Raw genomic sequence first — 21,619 nt, forward strand, 5'->3', positions numbered from 1 at the left:
GTAGTCGCCTGTAGTGTGTAGTCGCCTGTAGTGTGTAGTCGCCTGTAGTGTGTAGTCGCCTGTAGTCTGTAGTCGCCTGTAGTGTGTAGTCGCCTGTAGTCTGTAGTCGCCTGTAGTCGCCTGTAGTCTGTAGTCGCCTGTAGTGTGTAGTCGCCTGTAGTCTGTAGTCGCCTGTAGTCTGTAGTCGCCTGTAGTCTGTAGTCGCCTGTAGTCTGTAGTTGCCTGTAGTCTGGTAGTCGCCTGTAGTCTGTAGTCTCCTGTAGTCTGTAGTCGCCTGTAGTCTGTAGTCGCCTGTAGTCTGTAGTCGCCTGTAGTCTCCTGTAGTCGCCTGTAGTCTCACCTGTAGTCTCCTGTAGTCGCCTGTAGTCGCCTGTAGTGTGTAGTCGCCTGTAGTGTGTAGTCGCCTGTAGTGTGTAGTCGCCTGTAGTCGCCTGTAGTCTGTAGTCGCCTGTAGTCGCCTGTAGTCGCCTGTAGTCGCCTGTAGTCTGTAGTCGCCTGTAGTGTGTAGTCGCCTGTAGTCTGCAGTCGCCTGTAGTCTGCAGTCGCCTGTAGTCTGTAGTTGCCTGTAGTCTGTAGTCGCCTGTAGTCGCCTGTAGTGTGTAGTCGCCTGTAGTGTGTAGTCGCCTGTAGTGTGTAGTCGCCTGTAGTGTGTAGTCGCCTGTAGTCTGTAGTCGCCTGTAGTCTGTAGTCGCCTGTAGTCTGTAGTCGCCTGTAGTCTCCTGTAGTCGCCTGTAGTGTGTAGTCGCCTGTAGTGTGTAGTCGCCTGTAGTCGCCTGTTCACCTGAACTGACTCACCACTAAATACAAACACACGTGGAGCGTTTAAAGAGGTCAAGTTTCCCTCTGGCCTTAAGTGAATTAGTGCATGAGCCACAGTTTCCATCAAACCAAACTCTTTTGTCAAATTGTGGGCCAAATATTATGTACAAAATAAAATAAAAAAAATATAAGAAATAAATAGCTTTTTTACAGCCGTAATAGTTGTGGAGGTGAAAGACTGAGTCCATGTTCAGCAGCAGCAGGAACAGGAACATGGACTTTTGATGTGATTTATGATGTGAAATGTTCATATCACAGACATGTTTATAGTCACATTAGTGTGTGTCAGTCACATTAGTGTGTTCAGTCACATTAGTGTGTGTCAGTCACATTAGTGTGTCAGTCACATTAGTGTGTTCAGTCACATTAGTGTGTCAGTCACATTAGTGTGTTCAGTCACATTAGTGTGTTCACAGTCACATTAGTGTGTTCACAGTCACATTAATGTGTTCACAGTCACATTAGTGTGTCACAATCACATTAGTGTGTCACAGTCACATTAGTGTGTTCAGTCACATTAGTGTGTTCAGTCACATTAGTGTGTTCACAGTCACATTAGTGTGTTCACAGTCACATTAATGTGTTCAGTCACATTAGTGTGTTCACAGTCACATTAGTGTGTTCACAGTCACATTAGTGTGTCACAGTCACATTAGTGTGTTCACAGTCACATTATTGTGTTCACAGTCACATTAGTGTGTCAGTCACATTAGTGTGTCACAGTCACATTAGTGTGTCACAGTCACATTAGTGTGTCCACAGTCACATTAGTGTGTTCACAGTCACATTAGTGTGTTCACAGTCACATTAGTGTGTCACAGTCACATTAGTGTGTTCACAGTCACATTAGTGTGTTCAGTCACATTAGTGTGTCACAGTCACATTAGTGTGTTCACAGTCACATTAGTGTGTTCAGTCACATTAGTGTGTTCACAGTCACATTAGTGTGTTCAGTCACATTAGTGTGTCAGTCACATTAGTGTGTCAGTCACATTAGTGTGTTCACAGTCACATTAGTGTGTTCACAGTCACATTAGTGTGACACAGTCACATTAGTGTGTTTACAGTCACATTAGTGTGTCACAGTCACATTAGTGTGTCACAGTCACACTAGTGTGTTCACAGTCACATTAGTGTGTTCACAGTCACATTAGTGTGTCACAGTCACATTAGTGTGTTCACAGTCACATTAGTGTGTTTACAGTCACATTAGTGTGTCACAGTCACATTAGTGTGTTCACAGTCACATTAGTGTGTTCACAGTCACATTAGTGTGTTCACAGTCACATTAGTGTGTTCACAGTCACATTAGTGTGTTCACAGTCACATTAGTGTGTTCACAGTCACAATAGTGTGTTCACAGTCACATTAGTGTGTTCACAGTCACATTAGTGTGTTCACAGTCACATTAGTGTGTCACAGTCACATTAGTGTGTTCACAGTCACATTAGTGTGTTCACAGTCACATTAGTGTGTTTACAGTCTGTAGCGGGGCTCTCCCTCAAAAATATGGCGAAGTCAGATTTCAAGTGCTCAGGTGGATTTATTGTGCCAAACCAAAGTGCAAAAATAGTGTAACAGTGCAAAATATATACAGTGAGCAAAAAAGGTCCAAAAATCCAAAAACATATATTTACAGAGTTCCAACTATGAGTTCAACTTTAACTCGTTCTCTCTTTTAACTCTCTCTCTTTTACTCACTCTCTCTCACACTGTTTCCTTCTCTGATGTTGGGGACAGACTCCCCCCCCAGCCAAGAGCGGCTCCCTTTATTCCTCACTTGCCCCTCCCACTGAGCAAAATAACTATATAATTCAAACCCCAAATAAATTGACAATAAACTGTTGTGGCCTCTTCCTACAACATAATACATCATTAATTATATACACATGTTCAAAATAAAGCAATATAAACACATAGAATACCCGGTGTCACATGGTCAGCACCACGGCGCGAACAACGCGCATTTAAACTTCCAGGAAGTCCTGGCTCGGTTTCGACCCAACGCGACGCATCGGCGGAGCGCGGCTTCGTGACAAAACAGGCAACAATTGACGTGTGTGTGCTTAGACTTAACCTAACGCGCGCAAGTGTGCACCCTTGGCGGATTAGTGACGGAGGAGTGCGGGGAAAGATGCGTGTGTGGCGTCTGATGCGAATGAATGAAACAGAGGGAAACGCGGGGAGCGGGGAATGTATGAGTGTGTGTTGGAAAGTGCGCGCGGGCATGACGACCGCGCGGTTGCTCAGCAAATAAGCGGCGACACCAGTTAAAGACGGACTGGCTCCGTCACATTATCCCTCCCTTCCGGAAGGTTGACACTGTGGGGCAACCTGGACAAATAATCCGCAACAATGTTCATCTTGCCGGCACGGTGTCGGATGGCGAATCTGAAGGGCTGTAGTGCGAGATACCATCTTGTCAGGCGACTATTATGATCCTTCATAGTGTTGATCCAAGTCAGGGCACTATGATCAGTCTCTAGATCAAACTCACGTCCGAGCAGGTAGTAGCGCAAGCTCTCCAACGCCCATTTGATTGCAAGGCCCTCTTTCTCTACAGCAGAGTAGCGGGTCTCGCGTGGCAGGAGTTTGCGACTCAAATACAATATTGGACGCTCCTCTCCAGGTTCCCCCTGAGTCAGGACTGCTCCGAGGCCAACCATGGAGGCATCCACTTGTACCAAGAAGCGCTTGGTGAAGTCTGGACTCTTCAGCACCGGTGATGAACACAGGTGAGCTTTGAGGGTGTTGAAGGCATTCTCACAGTCCTCGGTCCAGACGACTGGGTTTCGCTGGCCTTTGGCGGTGAGTGCTGTAAGCGGAGTGGCAATCGTTGCGAACTGCGGCACAAACCGTCGGTACCATCCGGCCAACCCCAGAAAGGAACGCACCTCTTTCTTTGTTCGTGGCCTCGGAGATCTCAGGATAGCCTCGACCTTGTCGACCTGAGGCCTCACCTCCCCTCGACCCATCTGGTAGCCGAGGTAGCGTGTCTCCTGCCGAGCCCACTCACACTTTGTCGGATTCAGCGTAAGACCGGCTCGCTGGATCTGCTTCAGGACTTGGGAGAGATGTTGGACATGGTCCTCCCAGGTCTCGCTGAAGATGACGACATCGTCGAGATACGCCGCGCTGAATAGCTCACACCCCTGGAGAACTCGATCCATCAGCCGTTGAAACGTAGCAGGTGCTCCATGCAGCCCGAATGGCATCACAGTAAACTGAAACAGTCCAGTTGGTGTTTGAAATGCTGTGTAGGGCCGTGAGGACTTCTCGAGGGGCACTTGCCAGTATCCTTTGCAAAGGTCCAATGTGGTTATGTACTTGGCGGAACCAATCTTCTCCAGCAAGTCATCAATCCTTGGCATTGGGTATGCATCAAATTCAGACACAGAGTTCAGCTTTCGAAAGTCAATACATATCCTGAGTGATCCGTCTTTCTTGAAAACAATCACTACAGGACTGCTCCATTCGGATTTGGAAGGTTCGATGACTCCCAGTCTCAGCATTTCTTGGATCTCATCTTGGAGCTTCCCAACAAGCTGCTGTGGTACACGATATGGTCGCTGTCGGATCGGGCGACCCTCCTTCAGGCGGATGACATGTTCCACCACTGTAGTTCTTCCAGGACTGGCACGGAACAGCGAAGACACTTCTTTGAAGGTCTGGAGTAGCTGTGTGGCTTGCTCAGGAGGAAGATGAACCAGCACTGGGGTAGCAGTGTTGGTCAGTCCCTCCAGTCCCATGTCCGGCTCTTCCCCGTCCTCGTCATCGTCTACTTTCCTGACCAACAGGACTTTTGTTGGAGCTTGGACTGGACGCTCTCTCCACTCCTTCAGTAGGTTGACATGGTACGTCTGCCTGGACTTCTTTTTCTCTGGATGCAGGACCTCGTAGGTGACTGGTCCCATCTTCCGGGTGACAGTGTACGGGCCCTGCCATTTTGCTAAAAGTTTATGGGTTGAGGATGGCAGAAGAAGCAGCACCTTCTGACCAGGCTGGAACTCACGACTGCGGGCTTGGCGGTCGTACCAGGTCTTCTGGGCTTTTTGAGCACCTAGCAAGTTCTTCTCTGCCTCCTCTAAGTACTTTGACAGTCTCTCTCGCATTTCAAGTACAAACTTGACAATGCTCCGGTCACTTTGTCGTGCTGGTGGGCCCTCCCATTGTTTGCGTAGAAGGTCCAAAGGCCCCTGAACATCCCAGCCATATAACAGTTCAAATGGAGAAAATCCAGTTGACGCCTGTGGGACCTCTCGATAGGCAAACAGAACAAAGGGTAGCCAACAGTCCCAGTCTTTGCCGGTATCATCCACGAACTTCTGGAGCATCCGCTTCAGTGTCTGGTTAAACCGCTCAACCAGTCCATCCGTCTGTGGGTGGTACGGGGTGGTTTTGATGGAGGAAATGCCCAGTTGCTGCTGGAAAAGGTGCATTAACCGAGATGTGAAGTTGGTGCCTTGGTCCTTTGGTGCCTCCCTCACACAGACTACCGTCCAAGTCTGGCAGAGGTTGGACACCGGCTTTCACTTGTGCCCGCGTAAGAACAGAACACGACACATTTCCACAGTCATTATTCCCCCCAGAGTCAACATTCCCAGACAACAGGTCCATCAGAAAAGGTAGGTCCCAACCGAGAATAGCATCCACGGGTAGGTTTTCTACTACTCCCACAGCCACCAGATAGGGCTGGTCTGCAACTGTTATGGTAACCTCCACAGTAGGATAAAGGTGGCTATCCCCGTGCACACACAAAATGTCCACTGTCTTGCCATAGTTTATGCTGCTAACTGGCACTGAGCTACGTTTGATAAGGGATGTGAAACTACCAGTGTCCAGTAAAGCAGAAACCTCTTGGCCATTAATTAGCACATTTTTACAGCGTTTAATAGTACTGTCTGTCTCATGAGTGCCCTCTGCCTCTGGTCTTGGAGGATAGCACGCTCCGCTAACTTTAGCTTTACGGACTGGGCAAACTGAGGCTTTGTGCCCAGGTTGTTGGCAGGAAAAACAAATAAACTCCTTACCAGGTCCTCGTTGGTTTGGGGCAGAATTCATGGTACCTGACACGTCTTGGTTGGTCTCACGTGCCTTGGTAGAAAAAGTTGAGCTGGTGCGCGCTGGGATGCTGTGGTTAACCGGGCAGAAGATACTCCTTTCCGAGCGTTGAGATACTGCACGGCCAACTTAGCAGCGGTAAATCCATCGGCTGGCTCATGTTCCTTCACCCAGGTCCTCACTTCAAAGGGAAACACCCGCAGAAGCTCCTCCATGATGATCGCTTCACCAATTTCCTCCTTGGAGCGTTCATCCGGTCTTATCCAGCGGCGATAGAGTCCTCGGAGGCGATGAAAGGTCTCCGTAGGGCTTTCATCATGCGGCAGAGTGCTGGAGCGAAACTGCTGTCGGTAAGTTTCGGGTGAAATGTTAAATTTCGCAAGCAGAGCTGCTTTCAGGTCCATGTAACAGTGGGCTCTGTCTTCATCCATAGCAGAGTAGGCCTCTAGTCCCTTTCCAGTCAATAAGGGTACAAGACGACACGCCCACTCGTCCTCTGGCCACCTCCAGGTTCTAGCTATCCGCTCAAAACGTAGCAGATAATTTTCCATGTCCTCACCACTCTGAAACTGTGGTATTTTCGGCTCATTGTACGGTCTCCATTCTGGTCTCGGCCTGTCCTCAGCTTCCGGTACATGGCGCTGCGGCTCAGCATCATCGATCTCCATGCGGCTTCCATGGAACACCGATCTCTGGCCACCAGGGATTGGCGACTCATGATGTGCAGGCAGGTTTGGCGCTGGACGAGGTCTTCAAAGAGTCGGCTGCGAAGGGGATGCAGGTTGAGCCCCGCGCTCCACAACAGTAGGAAAAGAGGCTCTCAGTCCCCGGAGTTCGGCCAGCAAACCCTCTTCGCGGCGTTGCTGTCCCGCTAGAAAATCTCTCATCAGCGTCACCATGTCCTGACCTGGTTCAGATGATGGCTCGGGCTTCTGCTCCCACTCTTCATCCTCATCTGTCTCCCATGCTGGGTCTGGAGCTCCTGCCCCCTCTGGCTGTCGATCACCGCCTTGTGATCGCAAACCTGTGCGCTTTGGTTGGCGAGAAACTTTCTTCCGACTTGCCATATCCCACTTCTGACACCAAATGTAGCGGGGCTCTCCCTCAAAAATATGGCGAAGTCAGATTTCAAGTGCTCAGGTGGATTTATTGTGCCAAACCAAAGTGCAAAAATAGTGTAACAGTGCAAAATATATACAGTGAGCAAAAAAGGTCCAAAAATCCAAAAACATATATTTACAGAGTTCCAACTATGAGTTCAACTTTAACTCGTTCTCTCTTTTAACTCTCTCTCTTTTACTCAGTAAAAGAGTGAGAGAGAGTGAGTAAAAGAGAGAGAGTTAAAAGAGAGAACGAGTTAATGTTGAACTCATAGTTGGAACTCTGTAAATATATGTTTTTGGATTTTTGGACCTTTTTTGCTCACTGTATATATTTTGCACTGTTACACTATTTTTGCACTTAGGTTTGGCACAATAAATCCACCTGAGCACTTGAAATCTGACTTCGCCATATTTTTGAGGGAGAGCCCCGCTACACAGTCACATTAGTGTGTTCACAGTCACATTAGTGTGTTCACAGTCACATTAGTGTGTTCAGTCACATTAGTGTGTTCACAGTCACATTAGTGTGTTCACAGTCACATTAGTGTGTTCAGTCACATTAGTGTGTTCACAGTCACATTAGTGTGTTCACAGTCACATTAGTGTGTTCACAGTCACATTAGTGTGTTCACAGTCACATTAGTGTGTTCAGTCACATTAGTGTGTTCACAGTCACATTAGTGTGTTCACAGTCACATTAGTGTGACACAGTCACATTAGTGTGTCACAGTCACATTAGTGTGACACAGTCACATTAGTGTGTCACAGTCACATTAGTGTGTTCACAGTCACATTAGTGTGACACAGTCACATTAGTGTGTCACAGTCACATTAGTGTGTTTACAGTCACATTAGTGTGTCACAGTCACATTAGTGTGTCACAGTCACATTAGTGTGACACAGTCACATTAGTGTGTCACAGTCACATTAGTGTGTTCACAGTCATGTTCAGACTTTATTACACTCTGACCTGTGTTTTTACTTGTGGCTCTTGATCTGTTCAGGTTTGTAGAGGATGTTTTCATCACAGAAGTTAGTTTTCTTGTTGTTAGCTCCACATTAGCTCCACTTTTAGCACAGCTCTAACATCCACAAAACCTTTCTTTCTTCCACGTGTTTCCTAAACTACACGTCTGTCCTCGCTCAGACCTCTGCTCTGAGGTGTGTAAGTGCTGTAAAGTGCTGTAAAGTGCGCAAACGCGCGTCTTACTTCCCTCTGCACTTCTCCCTCTGCAGCACACCAGCGGCATTGTGGGACGTGTAGTTTTAGCGATAAAAACGGTTACGGATGTAACTACGGTTCTCTGAAGTTTTTTTTAATTAAATATGAATTCAAAATGTTTGGCGGGCCGGATCCGTGTTTGACACACCTGTTCTAGACTAATATTAACTTGTGTTGGTTTTATGGATGATAAGGTGTGTCTTCTGTCAGCCCCCGTCCTGCCCTGTGTGAGCGGGCCCTGCCTCTGACAGGAGAGTGTGTCATGCCCTGTGTGAGCTGGCCCTGCCTCTGACAGGAGAGTGGGGCCCTGCCTCTGACAGGAGAGTGGGTCATGCCCTGTGTGAGCGGGCCCTGCCTCTGACAGGAGAGTGGGCCATGCCCTGTGTGAGCTGGCCCTGCCTCTGACAGGAGAGTGGGGCCCTGCCTCTGACAGGAGAGTGTGTCATGCCCTGTGTGAGCGGGCCCTGCCACTGACAGGAGAGTGGGGCCCTGCCTCTGACAGGAGAGTGGGTCATGCCCTGTGTGAGCGGGCACTGCCTCTGACAGGAGAGTGGGGCCCTGCCTCTGACAGGAGAGTGGGTCATGCCCTGTGAGAGCGGGCCCTGCCTCTGACAGGAGAGTGGGTCATGCCCTGTGTGAGCGCGCCCTGCCTCTGACAGGAGAGTGGTTCAGTAGAATGCCCCAGTATCGGAGCCGCTCGGAGAGAGCCCAAAGCTGGGCCGCACGGTGAAGTGAACTCGATCTGTGGGTCAAATTCTACTTGCACTCTGCTGCTTATAAAGTACACGGGGCATATCCTCCAGTCGCATGCGTGATTACCCACGGCACAGTTAAGTGCAGTTATAAAGATGGCGCCAAGGAGGATTACATGCAAATTTTCTGCTGTATGATAATACCACCAATTATGGTGTTTACACACACACACATGTGTGATACTGATGTGATGGTGATGCGGTGATGAGGTTGGGCTTGGTAAAAGTGAAAAAATATACAGAAGGCGAGATTCCATTTGCCATTTAAATGGGTAGGTCTTTCTAAATGTCAGAGGGGGTCGCCAGATAGGACCACCCAAAAAAAGATGTCAGTTTGCCGTAACCCGACCGACTTGAATTTTTTCTTCCTGCTTTAGTCCTGCTTTAGTCCTGCTTTAGTCCTGCTTTAGTCCTGCTTTAGCCCTGCTTTAGACCTGCTTTAGTCCTGCTTTAAACCTGCTTTAGTCCTGCTTTAGACCTGCTTTAGTCCTGCTTTAAACCTGCTTTAGTCTTGCTTTAGTCCTGCTTTAGACCTGCTTTAGTCCTGCTTTAGACCTGCTTTAGTCCTGCTTTAGACCTGCTTTAGACCTGCTTTAGACCTGCTTTAGACCTGCTTTAGACCTGCTTTAGTCCTGCTTTAGACCTGCTTTAGTCCTGCTTTAGACCTGGTTTAGACCTGCTTTAGACCTGGTTTGGTCCTGCTTTAGTCCTGCTTTAGTCCTGCTTTAGTCCTGCTTTAAACCTGCTTTAGACCTGCTTTAGACCTGCTTTAGTCCTGCTTTAGACCTGCTTTAGTCCTGCTTTAGACCTGGTTTAGACCTGCTTTAGACCTGGTTTAGTCCTGCTTTAGTCCTGCTTTAGACCTGCTTTAGTCCTGCTTTAGTCCTGCTTTAGTCCTGCTTTAGTCCTGCTTTAGACCTGCTTTAGTCCTGCTTTAGTCCTGCTTTAGACCTGCTTTAGTCCTGCTTTAGTCCTGGTTTAGTCCTGCTTTAGACCTGCTTTAGTCCTGCTTTAGTCCTGCTTTAGTCCTGGTTTAGTCCTGCTTTAGTCCTGCTTTAGACCTGCTTTAGACCTGCTTTAGACCTGCTTTAGACCTGCTTTAGTCCTGCTTTAGTCCTGCTTTAGACCTGCTTTAGTCCTGGTTTAGTCCTGCTTTAGTCCTGCTTTAGACCTGCTTTAGTCCTGCTTTAGACCCGCTTTAGACCCGCTTTAGTCCTGCTTTAGTCCTGCTTTAGTCCTGCTTTAGACCTGCTTTAGTCCTGCTTTAGTCCTGCTTTAGTCCTGCTTTAGACCTGCTTTAGTCCTGGTTTAGTCCTGCTTTAGACCTGCTTTAGACCTGCTTTAGTCCTGCTTTAGACCTGCTTTAGTCCTGCTTTAGTCCTGCTTTAGTCCTGCTTTAGACCTGCTTTAGTCCTGCTTTAGTCCTGCTTTAGACCTGCTTTAGACCTGCTTTAGTCCTGCTTTAGTCCTGGTTTAGTCCTGGTTTAGTCCTGCTTTAGACCTGCTTTAGTCCTGCTTTAGTCCTGCTTTAGTCCTGGTTTAGTCCTGGTTTAGGCCTGCTTTAGTCCTGCTTTAGTCCTGCTTTTTAGACCTGCTTTAGACCTGCTTTAGTCCTGCTTTAGACCTGCTTTAGTCCTGCTTTAGTCCTGCTTTAGTCCTGCTTTAGACCTGCTTTAGACCCGCTTTAGTCCTGCTTTAGACCTGCTTTAGTCCTGCTTTAGTCCTGCTTTAGTCCTGCTTTAGTCCTGCTTTAGACCTGCTTTAGTCCTGGTTTAGACCTGCTTTAGTCCTGCTTTAGTCCTGCTTTAGACCTGCTTTAGTCCTGCTTTAGTCCTGCTTTAGTCCTGCTTTAGTCCTGCTTTAGACCTGCTTTAGTCCTGCTTTAGACCTGCTTTAGACCTGCTTTAGTCCTGCTTTAGACCTGCTTTAGTCCTGCTTTAGACCTGCTTTAGTCCTGCTTTAGTCCTGCTTTAGTCCTGCTTTAGTCCTGCTTTAGTCCTGCTTTAGACCTGCTTTAGACCTGCTTTAGTCCTGCTTTAGTCTTGGTTTAGTCCTGGTTTAGTCCTGCTTTAGGCCTGCTTTAGGCCTGCTTTAGTCCTGCTTTTTAGACCTGCTTTAGACCTGCTTTAGTCCTGCTTTAGACCTGCTTTAGTCCTGCTTTAGTCCTGCTTTAGACCTGCTTTAGTCCTGCTTTAGACCTGCTTTAGTCCTGCTTTAGTCCTGCTTTAGACCTGCTTTAGTCCTGCTTTAGACCTGCTTTAGACCTGCTTTAGTCCTGCTTTAGACCTGCTTTAGTCCTGCTTTAGTCCTGCTTTAGACCTGCTTTAGTCCTGCTTTAGACCTGCTTTAGTCCTGCTTTAGTCCTGCTTTAGTCCTGCTTTAGTCCTGCTTTAGACCCGCTTTAGTCCCGCTTTAGACCCGCTTTAGTCCTGCTTTAGTCCTGCTTTAGTCCTGCTTTAGACCTGCTTTAGTCCTGCTTTAGTCCTGCTTTAGACCTGCTTTAGTCCTGCTTTAGTCCTGGTTTAGTCCTGCTTTAGACCTGCTTTAGTCCTGCTTTAGTCCTGCTTTAGACCTGCTTTAGTCCTGCTTTAGACCTGCTTTAGTCCTGCTTTAGTCCTGCTTTAGTCCTGCTTTAGACCTGCTTTAGACCCGCTTTAGTCCTGCTTTAGACCTGCTTTAGTCCTGCTTTAGTCCTGCTTTAGTCCTGCTTTAGTCCTGCTTTAGACCTGCTTTAGTCCTGGTTTAGACCTGCTTTAGTCCTGCTTTAGTCCTGCTTTAGTCCTGCTTTAGTCCTGCTTTAGTCCTGCTTTAGTCCTGCTTTAGACCTGCTTTAGTCCTGCTTTAGACCTGCTTTAGACCTGCTTTAGTCCTGCTTTAGACCTGCTTCAGTCCTGCTTTAGACCTGCTTTAGTCCTGCTTTAGTCCTGCTTTAGTCCTGCTTTAGTCCTGCTTTAGACCTGCTTTAGACCTGCTTTAGTCCTGCTTTAGTCTTGGTTTAGTCCTGGTTTAGTCCTGCTTTAGGCCTGCTTTAGGCCTGCTTTAGTCCTGCTTTTTAGACCTGCTTTAGACCTGCTTTAGTCCTGCTTTAGACCTGCTTTAGTCCTGCTTTAGTCCTGCTTTAGACCTGCTTTAGTCCTGCTTTAGACCTGCTTTAGTCCTGCTTTAGTCCTGCTTTAGACCTGCTTTAGTCCTGCTTTAGACCTGCTTTAGTCCTGCTTTAGTCCTGCTTTAGACCTGCTTTAGTCCTGCTTTAGTCCTGCTTTAGTCCTGCTTTAGACCTGCTTTAGTCCTGCTTTAGTCCTGCTTTAGACCTGCTTTAGTCCTGCTTTAGTCCTGCTTTAGTCCTGCTTTAGACCCGCTTTAGTCCCGCTTTAGACCCGCTTTAGTCCCGCTTTAGTCCCGCTTTAGACCTGCTTTAGACCTGCTTTAGTCCTGCTTTAGACCTGCTTTAGTCCTGCTTTAGACCTGCTTTAGTCCTGCTTTAGTCCTGCTTTAGACCTGCTTTAGTCCTGCTTTAGTCCTGCTTTAGACCTGCTTTAGTCCTGCTTTAGTCCTGCTTTAGTCCTGCTTTAGTCCTGCTTTAGTCCTGCTTTAGACCTGCTTTAGACCTGCTTTAGTCCTGCTTTAGACCTGCTTTAGTCCTGCTTTAGTCCTGCTTTAGACCTGCTTTAGTCCTGCTTTAGTCCTGCTTTAGTACTGCTTTAGTCCTGCTTTAGACCTGCTTTAGTCCTGCTTTAGACCTGCTTTAGTCCTGCTTTAGTCCTGCTTTAGACCTGCTTTAGTCCTGCTTTAGTCCTGCTTTAGTCCTGCTTTAGTCCTGCTTTAGTCCTGCTTTAGAACATCCTTACCCCATGTTCTCTCTGCGGAACATCTAAAATAGTAAAACATGAAAAGTCCGAATAGTTCCAGGTTCATCGCTCGTGCTTTTTAAATCTACAGCTTCTGTTCTAAACCTGGTGCAGTCACTTCTGAGAAGTCTTCAGAGGACGTGAGGACGTGAGGACTTAAGTGGATTCTGTCTAATATTGTGACCACGTCTTTTATTCTGGACACAGCCTGATCATGCTGCACTTTTGACTTCTTTTAAGTACGTTTCATACTCTGCAAAGTGGTTGGTCACTGAAGACATCTTGTCCCACAGACCCCAGCACGTCTGTTTAAAGAGCTAAGTGAGACTGTTGGGGTCTGTTTAAAGAGCTAAGGGAGACTGTTGGGCTGAAGCTTCTGGACATTGTAAATAGAAGCTTCTGGTGTCGTGGTCTGTTTTGTAAAGAAGCTGTTATGGCCCTGTCGAGCTACAGGCCCTGTCGAGCTACAGGCCCTGTCGAGCTACAGGCCCTGTCGAGCTACAGACCCTGTCTAGTTACAGGCCCTGTCTAGCTACAGGCCCTGTCTAGCTACAGACCCTGTCGAGTTACAGACCCTGTCGAGTTTACAGACCCTGTCGAGCTACAGACCCTGTCGAGTTACAGACCCTGTCGAGTTACAGACCCTGTCGAGCTACAGACCCATATCCAAGCTTCCATTTCTGTCAAAGATTTTAGAGACTGAAGCTGAATAAAAGTGTCTTGGGTCATGTCATCGCTCTCAGACAGAGACTTCACGTTTAAAGGTTTGTATTGATCTGTTTGTAACAGTGATTCTGGGAGTGGGTTCTAAAAGCAAAAGAAAAGCTGCTTTTAGAACACAGTGGACCACACAATTCTCTCATCTCTCTTGGAGCTCCGTGTGGGTGTCAGCCAGGTAGGACCTGAACCACTCCAATGCCGTTTCCCTGACAGGACATTCAATGTAAAAGTCGGGGACTCTTTTTCTTCATGGCCCCTCTACACTGCGGAGTCCCACAGGGCTCTATACTCGGACCCATTCTCTTTTCTTTGTACCTCCTGCTTCTTGGTCAGATTTTTAGAAAACATGGGATATCCTGTCACTTTTATGAGGACTTGGCCCTCTTTATCCTTACATTCCATGTAACACACTCCACTCCATCTTCTCCAGGTGTTTTTAACCTTCGAAAGTCACAGAAGAGTCACAGGGAAAGATGATCCATTTCTCAGTTTTCTCTTCCTGAGCTCCTCACAGATGTGGTGGAACTTTTGCCGTTGTTGATGAACCTCCTATGGAATATCTGGAGCAAAGAAGACTCTTGCCTTTGTACTGGAGGTCTCCTTTAACCCCGGAGGTCTCCTTTAACCCTGGAGGTCTCTTTTAACCCTGGAGGTCTCCTTTAACCCTGGAGGTCTCTTTTAACCCTGGAGGTCTCCTTTAACCCTTGCAGCCTTCAAGACATGTTCCTTCACACAATCGTTAAGACACCTCATTATCAGGCCTTTTGGTTTATCAGCTGCTGGTCTTGATTGTGATGGGAGGGACTTCAACTCCTGAGCCATCGAGGAGCTCTAGAATAATCTACTCTCATAATTCTTCTTTCTGTATCCTCTCCTTCCGAGAACCCCACAAGCCACAAGTTGGGTCGACGAGATCAGGACTCTAAATCCAGGATTTTATTTGTCGTCATTGTTCTCTGACTCCAGCGTTGTTACCCTGGCCTGCAGAGCCTCCATCTCTTACCGTCTGCAGATCATCCATATTGTCGGAAACACGCTGCTCGACTGCTAAACTTCCTCCATGCGCGCTCCGGTTAGTTCCTCTGCTTTCAGCTGAGCAACCACTGCAGCGGACATGGCTAGGGTAGCAATGGTTGCTATAATTTTGGCTCTTAGAGACACCAGATCATGCTGCATTTCACGTCTTATTTTGGACATTATGAGCAATAACTGATGATTTGTCATACTCCCCCAAAGAAGTCACGAGAATTGCCATCTGGGAAGAACAGCGCTTCTCCGCTTCAGGTTTGCTAGCTAATTTAGCCTCGTTAGCTTTGTTAGCTTGTGATACGGGCTGTTCTCCAAAGTGACTGTTCTCCAAAGTGGCCGTGATCTTTGTTTTCTTTGGTCCCGTATTGTCTCCAGACTCATTTCTTCCTTGTTTACTCTCTTGTTCTTCCTCTTTGGGACTAGGTGGGTCAAACGATGATTTGAAAGCAGAGTTAGTTAGCGGTGTGTCTGCTCCTCCATAACCGGAAGTCAGTGTTTTTTATATTTAAAAAAAATATAACTGAAACAATGAAATAAATGACAATGGGCCTGCTACATTCTTCCTATGCACTACTCAGAAGGTATGTTAACAAAGTGAACCGAGCTCTTGCTGTGATCACACGGAAGCAGGTGCTCGAGGACAACGAAAAAGTCTAAAGATATTATGTTCAGAGAAATATACTGAAATGCTGAAATGTGTCATTAATTTTCCCTGTTTCCAGAGCCGACACTGACTGAAGTAGAATCCTTCTCTGAGAGGGAGAGACTGCTGAACCTGGAGAATCAGCGCCACACCGGCCCCATGGAGCCCACCTCAGCATACATGGAAGTGAGGCCCCTGTCCTCCAGCAGAGCGTCCCCTACTGAGCCCAGCCAGAGCAGTACAGCCCCCCCCCCAGTACTTTGCCTCGCCAGCCAACCCTCTTTGTCCTCCTCGGGGGACCTCTTCATGGAGCAGCGGGCCCACAGCGCCCTCAGCAGGCCGGGGTGAGCACAGCCTGTTCCATGAGTTCAGATCATTCTTCTGTTACGTCTTAAATGCCATGGCAGGAAGATCTATGTGAAATGGAAGGGTTTTATGTTATGACAAGATGCAGAGTTGCTCAAAGTTGACCTGGTGTTCCATGATTACCCAGGGTAATTAAATTGTGTCGGTGTAATCCCTCATTCGTCCAGGAGTGTTCCATTGTAGAAAAAGATTCAGTTGTATCATGACTACAACTGAATCTTTTTCTACCAGGGTAATTAAGAGTAACAAAATATTTAGGGAAACTACTGCTAAAGTTGCTAAACTGCTAAACTGCCTGGACGTAACATCAGATTTGTAATTTGATGGACAAGACATTAAATAATCTGGTATTTCACAAAAATGAGAAAAACTAAATCATACAAGAGATCAACGTCTATGGGTACTTTTGGTACCGTTTGGTGTTTCATGGGGATTTGTCCCCCTGTGACATAGTCCACCTCCAGGATGTTGTTGAAGTGCAGCTATGGCTCATACGCTGGATATATTTTCGCTGACTTCTTATTAGCTATTTTACTGTTATTAGGACAGAGCATCAAGGCGAGCTTTTCTTTTTAGAGTAACATTGCAGTGGCTCAGTTAGTCTACACTAGCTTTTGTTGGTTAGCCCTTATTTGATGTGTTATATCTGGGGTACGGCGTCAAGGCGGCCTTTCATTTGATCAGGTAGCATTTATTTGTTGATCCTTGTGGCAGTGTGTGGTTCAATTTCATCCCTACTGACCGCCAGAGGCGGTTCTTCAAGCACTGAATAATCACTCTTTGTGCATGTGCGGGTCGAGAACAAACTCTCATAGCGATCTTCCGGTGACCACGGTGAACCTATTTAGTCACCGGAAGCTCTCTCCCTTTTGCTCTTCTCGGTTTTGGTTGGGTGTGTTGTCGCTCCTGGCGTTGTACTGCTTGATTCACAATGTATTTGTGAGTTTAGTAGTTTATTGCCTTGGGACCTGTGGATTATTGTATCAGTCGAGGTAGCGAGTACTTCTCTCCCCCCAGGGCTGTGTAAGCTACACTTTGATCAAATCACCTGCTACCTGGAGTCAGCTTCGCTCCTTGACAACGATGTAGTGCAACGTTTGTTTACTCTAAATCGTTATGCAAAGGTGATTATTGTTAGTTCAATTGTTCAACACAACACATGTTTGTTGGTATTGTGTTGTGCAACAGGTTTTGGTGCAGTGTTCTGCTGGACTATTATTGCTTACAGGCGCATATATTCTATTCAAAATGATATAGTTTTGTTGCTATCAGCAGTAGTTACTACTTGTTGTGCGGTCCCTGAAAGTAGATGATCTTACCACAGCGCTTACTCACATGAAAACACTCCTGATGTCCCTACGGGCAGGGGTCGTGATCAGGAAGCTCAGCAGGATGTGTTTTCTATTTGTGAAGACGATGCCTTGTCATCGGACACACAATTCTGGGATGCTGAAGCACACTTGTGTTTACAATTCTGATGTTTGTTCTGAAGCATCAGAATTGGGCTTCCATACCTCCATCTGCTCTCAGGGAGGTGAGGAGGACCCTGCCGCTGCGTGCCAGGTGGCGCTGTCCACCTGCACAGCCAGTGGCCCCTTCATGGGACCAGTCGTTTGAGACTATTGAACAGGTTCAAAACTGATTGTAGATGTTGTAGATGGCACCCTGGTTATGCTGTGGCCTACCGCTGCAGCTTGTACGGTTTGGTGCCGAGTCTGCTACAGGGTCCCTTGGTCCAGTCCGTGCTCTTGAAGTTTACATATGGGTCACTGCCGGTGTCCGATCTTTGTGTGTTGCGCTGGCCCTCGTAAGGGTCAAGCTTACACAACGCCCAATGGGTTGTCGAGGCCATCAAATGTGCTTATACCTCAAAGGGGCGGCCATTGCCTTCTGGCCCATGGATTCCACGTGACTCTGTTGGTACATGTCATCCAGTGCTTGAAGCACCGCCTCTGGCGGTCAGTAGGGATGAAATGGAACGATAGTTATGAATGTTACTACGGTTCTATGAAAGATTCAAGGGATTGAGCTTCCGGTGCCATGTGACTGAATAGGTTCATTGCGGTCACTGGAAGGTCACTATTTGAGATTGCCGTTATTAATTCTCGACCGGCGCAAAAAGTGATCATTCAGTGCTTGAAGCACCGTCTCTGGAGGTCATCTGGGATTCTTAGAACCGTAGTTATGTTCGTAACTATTGTTCTAATAACGTGTTGTGCCGAGAAGTCGCCACCAGAACTGAGCAGTGGCTCAGTCAGGTTTAGAATCACTCTGAACAAACAGATATTCAGGTGGATCAAGGCCACTGGGGAAAATGACAGCCTTAGACATAGCCTTGTTTTGCTGGTGTCAAGCTACACAATGTGTTTTATTTGATGTGAATCTACTTTTACTTAAATAAAATCATATTGTATGCAGCCAAGTGACTGGGCAGTGACCGGCTAAAATAGTATCTAAAATTCACCAGAATGCATTAAGTCATGATTCCTTCAAATGTTTCCAGACCCCCCAGTTTTTCCCTGCCTAAAAGTGCCTTGAAGTTGGAGATGTGCCGTATAAATACACTGTAGTAATAATATATTAGTTTGTATTTTATATTGAGATAAATTATCAGACAATGGAAATTTAAAAAAAAATCTCCAGCCGAAAGAAGCTACAGAATATTTCAAAAACACGGCTCAAAAACACTGCTCATGGCTGTTAGCTCAGAGAAACAACGTGCTGCAAGGGCAATACAAGTTAAAAAGTGATCAATACAAAAATCCAACTACACACTGTATTGCACTGTTTACCCACAGCCAGCTGGAGCCACAGATCAGGCACATTCGGAAATAAAAAGTCAGGGCACTTTACATAAACACGTTTAAAACATGTTTTTGGCCTCTTTGCATCTCATTCTGCTGCTCATGGACGGCTGCAGGTCACGGGCAGTAAACAAACTTGTCTGAGACAGCCAGTGTTTTTGAAATTCCTCTGCGAGCTAAATAAAGTGTAAATATGCACATAACATGGCCAAAGGCCAGTTTTGGATCTTGTCTCTGCAGCAGGCCAACTGCTCTGTTCATAACTAGTAGCAGTTTAGCGTTGCTCCCGTTGGTTGCTATGTGTGTACATGTTGCTTCTTTGTGGTCAGAGGTCTGTCCCCAAAGGAATTGTAACCAGGTTCAATTATGTCTCCCATTGGCTCTTCGCACTCGCAGTGCAGGGTGCAAAGTGAGCTCTGATTGGCTGCTCCAGACAGACGCTGAGGGCGACACCCACACTCTCATCAACTGGCCATCGAGGTACCTCCACAGACCCCCTCAGGCTTGACTTCCCTTAGTCCCACTTCCCTCCATTCAGTCTCTGCAGCAGTCATGTCAGTCATTCACAAAGCCTCATCAACTCATCTCATATGTTCTTCCATCCCTGACCTCCATCTTGCCCCCTGACCTCCATCTTGCCCCCTGACCTCCCCCTGCCCTAGTTTGGAGTCCCGCTTTATCCCTGTGTGGAGTTTGGCTGTAGCAGTTTTCAGACTAATGCTACTTTGCTGTGACTGTGGTTTTCAGATTTGGGTCTACTTCTAATGAGAGGGCAGAACATATTTTGATGCTAAGGGTTGAATCAGATTCAGGAAACTGTATTGATCCAAAGGGCACTTTGGATGCCCAATGACAGAGCCATAAAAGGATACAAACACAATGTATAGCTAAAAGAGCAAATAATTCCTTAATTACTTGCGATAGAAAATGATTAAATTGTAGTCATCTGGACACTGAGACGTATTGTCAATCTGGGGATCTAGCCTGAGATCTCTGATTTTATGCTACGCTGAGTAGCGGTAGTATATGGAAAATCAACACACGGATCAGTACTTGCTCATTGACTCTCTGGAGCTTCCTGTCCTCTTTTTGATAGTGGGACAATCAAGAAAGGCCAAACCGTTTTCCTTAGTGTCTTCCCTTATACATTTGATGTGTGGGTCCACCATGTTATTAAGCTGTAAGAAAGCTTCCAACTCTTATATCTTGATCATCACAAATGTGTCATCCACGTAGCGGTACCAAAGACTTGGAGAAAGGAGGTTGATGCTGTCTGCTTATTCTCCGGAATTGGAAGTATGTGGTGTTCAGACAGATGTCTACAAGTTGGCAGCTTGGTCCTGTCCTGTAGGTGGCGTCCTCCTGCAGTCTGGTCCTGTCCTGTAGGTGGCGTCCTCCTGCAGTCTGGTCCTGTCCTGTAGGTGGCGTCCTCCTGCAGTCTGGTCCTGTCCTGTAGGTGGCGTCCTCCTGCGGTCTGGTCCTGTCCTGTAGGTGGTGTCCTCCTGCGGTCTGGTCCTGTCCTGTAGGTGGCGTCCTCCTGCGGTCTGGTCCTGTCCTGTAGGTGGCGTCCTCCTGCGGTCTGGTCCTGTCCTGTAGGTGGCGTCCTCCTGCAGGTGAACAGTGACATCACATCATATGAAACCAGTTACGATGCTTCACTTTTTTCTCTGTTTTCCACGTGATGTTCCGAGTTTCCCACCAATCGCACCAAGACTGTTTTAGATGCTTAGCCACATTGTAAGTGATGCACTCGGTACTAAACACAATGAAGGACAAGGACAGACCACAGTGGAATCAGTATCAACAAAAACAATTGGGTCAAAACCCTCTGGCTCTTTTTCTGCCTGTGACAGGACGGTGAAAGAGCAGGTGCTGATCCGTGTGTGTTTCCATCACTACCTGCTCTTCCAATTCAATTCAATTCAACTTTTGTAATGCCCAAAATCACAACAGCAGTAGCCTCGGATTAAACAATGTTCATAGGGACTTGGCAATGTCCCAGAGTCCTCTGTCCTTAGACCCTCCTTCTCGGCCAGGAAAAACTACAGAAACCTGGAGGAGTTCCACATGAAGGAGAGATCTGACTCTCACAGACGGACATGAGGACGTGAGGTAGACAGTGGAACTCGAGCCACTCAGGAGGAGAACTAGTTCTTCAGGAGGAGAACCAGATCTTCAGGAGGAGAACCAGATCTTCAGGAGGAGAACCAGTTCTTCAGGAGAACTAGTTCTTCAGGAGGATAACCAGCTCTTCAGGAGGAGAACCAGATCTTCAGGAGGAGAACCAGTTCTTCAGGAGGAGAACCAGTTCTTCCAGGCAGATGAAGAACCGTTCATATAGAGTAGAGACTGTTTCTCCAGGGACTCGAGGAGCATCTGGGTCACTCCCCGGGCGGTGGCAGGAAGAGGGAAAAGAATAAGAAAAAGCAATGAATGGATTGCAAGTGAAATTAAATATCAAATATAGTTTGATAGAATAAGTCTTGAACACAGGACAGAGCTCAAGCTGCCATACTTCCCCCAGAGTTGCTCCTAGGGCAGCGGAGCTGAAAACTGAAGGTCTTTGGCTCTAACACCCACAGCACAAACTGGGAGTGATCAGAACATTACAACGCAGTGTGCTGGAGTCACTGATGGATTTATATGTGACACTAGTTTTACAGCTTGGGCTTGTTCAGGGCGAATAGTGGGAGTCATTTCACCTCATTTTTATGGGCGTGTCCACAGAGCCGCGGCGCGGACCAGGCAGATGGTTAAAGGTGTGTTTACTGATCGATCAGGAAGCGCCGCTCCATGTTGAGGCTTCGCAATGAGGGAACAATCAAACTAGTACAAAAGGGACTTACATAATGAGTTCCAAGTAAAGAATAAACGTTAAACAGACAAATCTCTCAGGTAAAGAGGCTCCCTTAGATACAAGGCCATGACAGATGAGGTCTACCTCGCCTTAAAGTCAACCATGGCTGGACATTAGAGTTTATTTACTACTTGGACGGTGACCCTGACCAGACGTGGCTGGTGAGGCAAGAAGTTTACAAAAACATACTTTCAGTGTCTGTTTTGAGCCTTCACAAATCCAACTTGATTTTGTTTGTACAGGGAAAAACTCAATAAGAGAAACTGTTTTTTATTCAACAGGGCACTCATGAAAAGAACAGACTGTCTGGATAAAATGGTAATAAAACAATCAATGAAACAAAACTAATATATAATAACACACACAATGTGGAATAAAATAATTCAAATATAAGA

At 47.0% G+C, this 21,619-nt stretch overlaps 1 protein-coding gene across 1 annotated transcript in view; it reads left to right on the top strand.

The window, feature by feature from the left end:
- LOC140364850 (supervillin-like) overlaps positions 1-21,619 on the top strand; it is a 230,059-nt gene that overhangs the window by 30,707 nt on the left and 177,733 nt on the right. The window contains 2 exon segments of the mRNA XM_072451235.1: positions 15,277-15,541; positions 18,764-18,847. Of these exon segments, the coding sequence (XP_072307336.1) occupies positions 15,277-15,541; positions 18,764-18,847 (349 nt within the window).

The sequence above is a fragment of the Eucyclogobius newberryi genome, unplaced genomic scaffold, assembly GCF_026437365.1.
Source record: "Eucyclogobius newberryi isolate DKJ021-1_F unplaced genomic scaffold, fEucNew1.0.hap1 SCAF_18, whole genome shotgun sequence".
Taxonomy (NCBI): domain Eukaryota; kingdom Metazoa; phylum Chordata; class Actinopteri; order Gobiiformes; family Gobiidae; genus Eucyclogobius; species Eucyclogobius newberryi.